The sequence below is a fragment of the Elephantulus edwardii genome, unplaced genomic scaffold (genome assembly GCF_000299155.1).
Source record: "Elephantulus edwardii isolate Elephantulus edwardi_28Jun2011 unplaced genomic scaffold, EleEdw1.0 scaffold00305, whole genome shotgun sequence".
NCBI classification, from domain to species: domain Eukaryota; kingdom Metazoa; phylum Chordata; class Mammalia; order Macroscelidea; family Macroscelididae; genus Elephantulus; species Elephantulus edwardii.
This window is the reverse complement of record NW_006400055.1, coordinates 2789613-2797990: the sequence shown is the minus strand read 5'-3', so window position 1 is coordinate 2797990 and position 8378 is coordinate 2789613. Positions and strand designations below refer to the sequence as shown.

The window sequence follows — 8378 nt, the reverse complement described above, 5'->3', positions numbered from 1 at the left end:
TATGATTTTAGCAATTGATACAGAAATGGCATTTGACAAAAATCCAACACCCCTTCCTGATTAAGACACTCAGCAAAACTGGAATATAAGGGATTTTCCTCAACACAGTGAAAGTATATATGCAAAACCAAAAGCCAATATCATTCTCAATGGAGAAAGACTAAAAGCATTTTCCTTGTGAATATGGACCAAACAAGGATGCTCACTGTCACCACTTCTATTCAAATTGTGTTGGAAGCCCTTGCTAGGGCAATACAACAAGAGAAGGAAGTAAAAGGCATCCAGATTGACAAAGAGGTGGTTAAACTGTTGCTATATGCATATGATATGATAGTGAATACAGGAAACCACAAGGACTCAACAGCAAAAAAAAATGTTAGAGCTAGAAGACCAATTGAGCAGAGTGATACAAGATCAATATCCAAAAATCAGTGGAATTCATCTACAGTAACAAAGAGAACTCAGAGAAGGAAACCAAGAAAGTAATACCATTTATAATTGTTGCTGTTGTTATGTGCCATTGAGTTGCCTGCAATCTGTAGTGACCCTATTACAGCAGTTCTGAACCTTAGTCAACCACAAATTGAGATACTTGGGAGTGAATCTAACTAGAAAAACAAAAGACCTGTAGAAATAAAACTAAAGAACATTTCTATGAGACACAATAAAAGATCTAAGGAAATTAAAAATGTCCCCTGTTCATGGGTAGGAAGACTCAATATTGTGAAAACTACAATCCTACCAAAAGCAGTCTATGTTCAAAGCAATCCTTATAAAGATACTGTATTCATTTTTCAAGGAGATTGGAAGGGAAATTGTCAAGTTTATTTTTAGAGGAAAAAGAACAAGCAAAGCACTTTTGAAAAACAAAAATGAAGTGGAGTACATAGCACTCCCTGACCTCAAAATCTACTACACAGCACTAGTAATGAAAACAACATGGAACTGGTACAATAAAAGGTACACAGATAATGGAACAGGAGAATCCAGAAATGGACCCATCTATATGGTCAACTGATATTTGACAAGGAAATAAAACCTAATGACAACCTCTTCTACTAAATGGTGCTAGCACTAAACTGCTACCTGCAGAAAGCTGAAGCAGGATCCATATCTCACACCATACACAAAAATCAGCTGATCAGAGAAATTGCATATGACCCAACTATTTCATTGCTTGAAATATATCCTGAGAAAATGAGAACTGAGGCACAAACGGAGACTTGTAGATCAGTGTTCATAGCAATCTTATTCACGACAGGAAGAACATGGAAACAGTCCAAATGTCCCACCAAAATGGAATGAATTGAGAAATTATGGTACATTCACATAATGGAATACTATGCAGCATGTAGAAGCAGTGAATTTGTAAATTATTACCTAACTTGGAAAGGACTGGAGATCATTATGAAAAGTGAACTAACTCAGTTCCATAAGAACAAATATTATAAAACCATTATTGTAGAACATGTATGACGATTCAAGGAGGGGGTCTAGATGAGTTAGGATGTGCAGGAAGGGAGGGCTTAATTGTAGAGCTGCATAATCTGATCAATGGAGGTTGGCATGGGTAAAGGAAAGGGGAAGATCTCATGTGAAAAGCAATGTTTACAAACTTTGTAAGTAAATTAGTATAAAATAAAAATTTTGTTAAAAAGAAATCAACTCAAGATGGACCAGAGATCTGAGAGTAAAGCCCAAAACCATAATATTTATCAGAGAGACAAACGGAAATCAAGCTCAGTTGGCCTAGTCTACGGTATAAAGAGACTGCCAAACACAGCCAGAAACATACAATCTGGAGAGGATAAAATTGATGAATGGGACCTTCTAAAGATTAAATTCCTGTGCACATAAAAAATATTTTCAATAGAGCGAAAAGAGAACCTGCTGACTGGAGGAAAAAAAAACATATGGCAATACTATTTCAGATAAGGGTCTCATATTAAAAGTTAACAGAATCCCACACGACCTCTCTATAGAAAAACACTGATTACAAAATTACAAAATGGGCAAAAGACATGCAAAGAATTTTCACAGAGGAAGATATTCTGATGGCTAATAGATACATGAAGAAATACTAAAAATCACTGGCAATAAGAGAGATGCAAATAAAAATCACCATGAGATACTATCTCACCCCAGTAGTAGTGGCAAAGTTTAACAAGACAGCAAGTAATAAATGTTGAAGAGGATGTGGCAAGATAGAAACACTTTTAAAAAAATTATTATTAATTTCAGTAAAAATGCACAGAGACTTTGGATTTCCATTCACTCATTGTTCACTTTTCTCCCCTCCCAACCCTCCCCCCTAGTACAATATCCTCTCGGAAAAGTAAAAGAAAAATTCTTTCATTGTTTTACAAACCCTCCCCCAGGTCCACTCAACCATGTAGCCTTCAATCTAGACTCCTGTCATAAGAAAAATACCTAATCACATACCCCTTCCAAACAGTTTTCTCCCTCATCTGTTTCAATGCAGTGTACATAATTGAACCCATCTTTCTCAGTCTCTCCCCAACCCCAAGGTCAGTCCTGTTTTACAACAGTGGTACCATGCAGTATTTGTCCTTTTATGACTGAGATACTTCACTCAGCTCAGCATAATGTCCTCCAGAGTTACCCATTTTGAATAATATTGCATTTGTTTTTCAATGCAGCATAGTATTCCTTAGTGTGAACATATCACAGCTTCTCTATCCGTTTGTTTGTTAATTGGCACTTAGGTTGTTTCTAACTCCTTGCTATTGTGAATAAAGCTGCGATAAACATGGGTGTGCATACATCTGCTTGGATGTCAGTTATGGTCTCTTTGGGGTATATTCCCAGTAGTGGAATTGCTGGGTCAAATGGTATCTCAGTTTGCAACTTTCTGAGAAAGCACCACACCGCTTTCCACAGTGGTTGCACCATTTTACACTCCCACCAACATTGAATAAGGGCTCCAGTTTCTCCACAACCTTGCCAGCATTTGCTGTTTGCTCTTCTGTTAAATTTTGCTATTCTTACTGGGGTGAGATAATTGTTTTTTGGTTTTCTACTTCAGTAAGTAGATTGTTTTAAATTAAAAGGATTGTGGCTTCACCTTCTCCAGGACGAACTTGTTTGTTCTCCTAGCGGAGAAGCTGGAGGATCCAAACTGCATGCCTTTTAGTTGGCAGCACTGTGTCAATTCACCTGGTTGAAGGTCTTCCTCTTCTCTGCCCTAGAAGTCAGATAAGGATAGGACAGGAGGTTCCCACCGCTCCAGTCACAGAATTGATCCATCTCATTGAAGGTCTTCACTCTCTTCCCAATTCCAAACCAATGCAACGGAGTGAGGGGTCAGGAAACACAGCTGGGTCAAGTGACTGGAAAAGATCTATATTTGTTCCCATTCCATAGCCAGAACTTGTCAGGTTACAGAAAAATTAGGAAATATAACCCTCCATCAGCATTTTATTGTTTGGAGTTCTTAGATGATATGTCATAGTTATTTTAATTTGCAGCTCTCTTAGAGTTGGGGATTTTGAACATTTCTTCATGTGCTTGTTGGCCATCTGCACTACTAGTGACCCACCTTTGCTTGCTGAGAGAGAAGAGGCTTTGAAGCAGTTACAGAAAAAGCTCAAAGTTTATAGCTTTTTCAAAATGGTTTGCCCCTAAGCATCAAGTAAAGAATTCTTGGAGCTGACTGGTAAGTGACATTTTGATGAACCAGAAAGAAATTGAAGTTTCCAGTGATTTCATTTTTCTTGAATACAGTATCCACACTCATGGGAGTAGCAGTCAAGAAAGCAAAAGACACATTGCATTGGACAGCTCTGCTGACAAGACCTCTCCAGAGTGCTGAAGAGTAGTGTCATTTTAAAGACAAAGGTGCACCTGACAGTTACAGTTTTCAGTTGTGAAAAGTTGAACATTGGATAAGAAAAACCACAAAAGAATTGATTCCTTTGAATGGTGGTATTAGTGAAGAATATTGAATATCCTGTGGACTATAAAAAGAACAAATCTGTGTTGAAAGAAGTGTAACCAGAATGCGTGAAAGAAGCCAGGATGGTAAGACTATACATCCTTCAGGCATGTTGTCTGAAGGGGCCAGTCCCTGCTGAGAGGAAGCGTGCTTGGTGGAGTAGAGGATCTTCACAGAAGAGGCAAATAAGATGGGCTAGTGTGGGAGCTGCCACAGGGCTAAGGCGTAGCAGCAGTTGTGAGGATGGGCAGGGCAGCCAGGGTTTCATTTCTTTGAAGCCAGCTCAGCAGCACCTAACAGCAGTGGACGTTAGAGGGCAAATGCCCCCTCCAGAATGACTGACCCATCAAACCCAAGAGTGCCTCATTCATTATACCATCTTCCTGCTGTCACCTGTCTTGGTGAGCTGTTTTGAGGAGGGGCCAGCTGGCGGACAAGCGGAACACTGTCAAGTACGTCTGTATGCTGATATCATGGAGCTGTGTCTGGGGAAGTGAATCAGCTTACCCTAGATTTCATTCGTCCAGGGGCTTCTAATGGTTTCTGACATATTATGGCTTAGTTTCCAGCATCATAACATTCTGCAGGTTACCAAACCACAGCAGAACACACTGAGACAGGAATCCTGTCAGCTCACGGTAACAGTGGGTCCACACACAGGCCTCAGAAGCCAGCCTCAGGGTCTGCTCTCAGTGGAGCAGGGTTCTGCACCCAGGCCAGCATCGGGGGGGGGGGGGGGGCACGACGACATTGTGAGCCAGGGCAGACTCAGTCACAGGTAGTAAAACCAATATATAGTAATGTTCTTTCTGAGCAGGTTGATTGTTAAAATAAGAATTAATTTGTACTTTAAAAATTGACTCATCAGGTTTACGAGGAAGAAAACATGTGCCACCTACATGTCCAGCTGCAGTCCTATTACAAAACATCTTTAGAACCCTCCAAGGCTTGCTCAAGGTGTCTTTCCAGAAAATGGACTCTTCCCTCTGGGTGGTTTAGCTCTGAGACTGCAACCAGGCCTGCCCTCTGTCACCCTTTTAGCTGTTCTGAGCATCAGTGTCCTCTGCTTTGGGGTGAAGTGAAAGTTGGAAGCGTTAGAAATCGTGTGTGATGTGTACCTCAGCCCTTATCGAGTGCTGTTACTTTTATTCTTCTCTTTGACGAGTTACTCTAGTGACACTGAGTTTTGTTGTTAATTTCTTCTAGCAAAGAAAGCAGAATGAATGGACAGTACCAACAGCAAATGGATAATATGAACAATGACAACAAGTAAGAAAGCTTTCAATCCTTTGTCCTGAGCCAGGGGAGGAGGGATTCCCATCTCCCATGCCAGCCACTGCACTTGCTAGTGACAGTCTAAAGGCTTTTGAGTTGTTTTACTCACTAGCTGACTTAAACTCTTGTTCATAGGGTCACTATAAGTCAACTTGACAGCACAGTAAGCTAACTTAAAGGCATTCCACTCATTGACCTGTGTTGAAAAGAATTAGTGTCTTGTTAGGACAGGGCCTTCACACCTAAGTCTGTGTTACAAATACTTCCTGGTCCATCTTTCCTGGTCTGTGCTGCTAGTCTGTAGTCCTGGAGGAAAGACCTCTGCATCAAAACTCTAGCCTTGCTGCCTCTTTCTGGCACCAAAACAGGGCTTTCATTCTTCTCTGTTGAAGTTGACTTCTCCCATCCTTCCTCCCATCGGTGTGGAAGAGAAAATGAAGAAATAGGGATCTTGTTGAGGTTGCAGCTGTGATGTCCAGACTGCTGTTGAGTCTCTGAAGGCAATAGGAGGAGTCCTTGCTCTGTAGGAGTGTGGTGGTCTTGGGTAAACGCAGCAGGCAGTCTAGACTCTCGGGGAACCGCCTGCCATGCAGCCATGCTGTTGTACATCTGCTTTACATCCCAGGTGTTGACGAGTTAGGGGTGGGGCATCCCTTCACCCCTTCACTCATGAACGAACTTCTTCAGGTACAGTTTTTGATTAATAAAACTGGGTAACTTTCCTGTTTTTCTCTCAACCCCTTCCTCTTCACACAGATACTCCTTGTTTGCAGTTGTTAACCATCAAGGGACCCTAGAAAGTGGCCATTACACCAGCTTCATCCGGCAGCACAAGGACCAGTGGTTCAAGTGTGATGATGCCATCATTACCAAGGCCAGCATCAAGGATGTGCTAGACAGTGAGGGGTAGGTCCATAGGCCTCCAAGGGGGAAACCAAATGAGCAGCTACTTCCTTGGGTCATATGTGTGCATGAAATGAGGTCTGTCTTGAGTATCACTCAAATACTCACCTTCACTTACTCTGCGAGATGCCAGCCTCTGCCATCTTTGGACAAGAGAGACCACAGCTGACCACAGTCACCCTGCTGTTGGGTACCCTGCTTCACAGGGAGCGTATCCAGACAGCTATTTGTTTTGAACCACAATTGTGAACCGAGAGTGCTGAGTCTCCAGCAGTTCTTCCTGTTCCATTCTTTGCTGACTTAAGGAAAGGATGATCCCCTTGGGACCCCGGGAAGATCCGTTGCTGCTGTCCTGGTACAAAGGCAGTGGCAGTCATAAGAGGGGAGCACAGCCCAGAGACATTGTAGATGGCTAGATTTAATCACTTCTTTATAAATGAATGAGGGTAAAAGTCCAGAGTAACCTGAACATGGGAGAGAGGAGAGTCTGACTTAGATGTTTACAAATCTTTCCACCTTTGGGAATGAGAATTTAGTCGGCAAATTAAACTCTGTAGACACCGATGAAGGACAACTGCAATAGCATCTTTGTGTAGGAAGGCCCATTTTAACATACATGAATCAGAACGTAAGCATACTTTTTCATTTTTGCCTCCTCAGATATCTGCTGTTTTATCACAAGCAGTTCCTGGAATATGAATAGTTCTGTGCAGCACCTGGTCAGAATGAGAGAATGAGTTGGCAAGTCTCACACCATAATGTCCTACCAGTGTGGAGCTACGTCACCCACTCAGGAGCCCCACCCTGGTTGGGAGCAGTGTTGCCAGGACTTGGGGCTGTGTACAGACCAGTTCTGCAGTCAGGGATACACCTTAGGCACTGCACAAGAGAAAAATTGAAATGCAGCCTGTTTTCTTTGGGAAAGGAGTGGAGCAGGCTTAATATTATGGTCTTGTGCTTCTCAGAATTGTGTGGGCACATAGGTGGGTGGGGTTCGGTGTCCTTTTCAGCACAAAGCATCTCCTGCTTGTGCTTCAGTTCTTTCTGACCAGTAGAAGACAAAGATTTTAAAAGGTCCATTTATAATTTCTATGGGTACATTAAAATAGTGAGGTAGAGGATAAAAGAATATTATATATGAGCAGTGGTTTTTAGAAGTCTCCTTTTGTTTGTGAGTTTTAGTATTAAATATGTATAGTCTGCGACACATTCATAGCTACAAAGAACCACCCACAGAACTTGTGGAAAGGAGGTTCTAAGCATGGCTGTTCTGCACATCACGTAACCTCAGACTGCATGTTGAAGCATCAGCCCAGATGTTACCTGAAGTAGACATTTTTTTATACCACTCCTTTTAATGGTGAATTTCATAACTAATGATAGTAAGTGAATTAATTACTGCATTTATACTTAAATACAGATCCCATCTCCACCCCACTCCACTTGTCAAGAGTGCCTCTTGACATGCTTGGCATTTCTGAACCTCAAAAAAAGATTCAAGTCTTTGAGTTGCAGTATGGAAGGATTCTGTGGACAGGAAGCATCAAAGGAAGTTGAAGGGAATACACAGTCATTGTACCGAAGTGAGACTCTGTTGATGCTCAGCTATTTCAAGAGATAAAATCAAGAACCAGTAGTACTTGAGTGTGCAGATGAAACCTATTTAAACCGGGCCACAGATGGCTGGGGATGAGTTGACCAGAACACAACTAGATGAAGTGAAGATGATCTATCCTGTGATCTAGGGTTGATTGCTGGAACCTGATGACTAGCTCTGAATGACCCTTAAGGAGGCAGATGCTCCAAGTTTTTAAGTTGAACAGAGGATCCTTCAACAAAAGGAACACACTTGTTTCTTCAGAGTACAATAGGGATTGGGGAAACAGCAATTGGCTATCTAAAAAGAGGATAAAAGGACATGAGACATAAAGTAGCTGGTTTACAAATTTTCACAAAAGTAGTTGTTGGTGGGATGATTATAAGGGAGTGAAAAAACAATCCACTATGTAAATGAATGAAATAAAATGTAAATGAATGACTGTGAAAAAATGTATTTGTACAATGAAAATACTAATTAAAACAGATCCAGTAGTATAAGGCCACAGACCACATTGATGACACAGCAGTTGTTTTGGTAAACAGATGAAATCCTGAATGTGTTCACCTGTACTAAGAAATCTACTTGCCCACCTAATTGTAAGAGATCTATATTTATACTCATTCCAAATAAAAGTGGTCCAACAGA

General features: G+C 41.3%; 1 protein-coding gene across 1 annotated transcript; it reads left to right on the top strand.

Moving 5' to 3' along the window:
• The first annotated feature begins 4019 nt into the window (after positions 1-4019).
• Positions 4020-6836, top strand: LOC102871596 (ubiquitin carboxyl-terminal hydrolase 22-like). The gene is made up of 4 exons (XM_006901026.1): positions 4020-4041; positions 5140-5224; positions 5987-6136; positions 6794-6836. The coding sequence occupies exons 1-4, from the start codon at positions 4020-4022 to the stop codon at positions 6834-6836; spliced, it is 300 nt and encodes a 99-aa protein (XP_006901088.1).
• The last annotated feature ends 1542 nt before the right edge of the window (positions 6837-8378 follow it).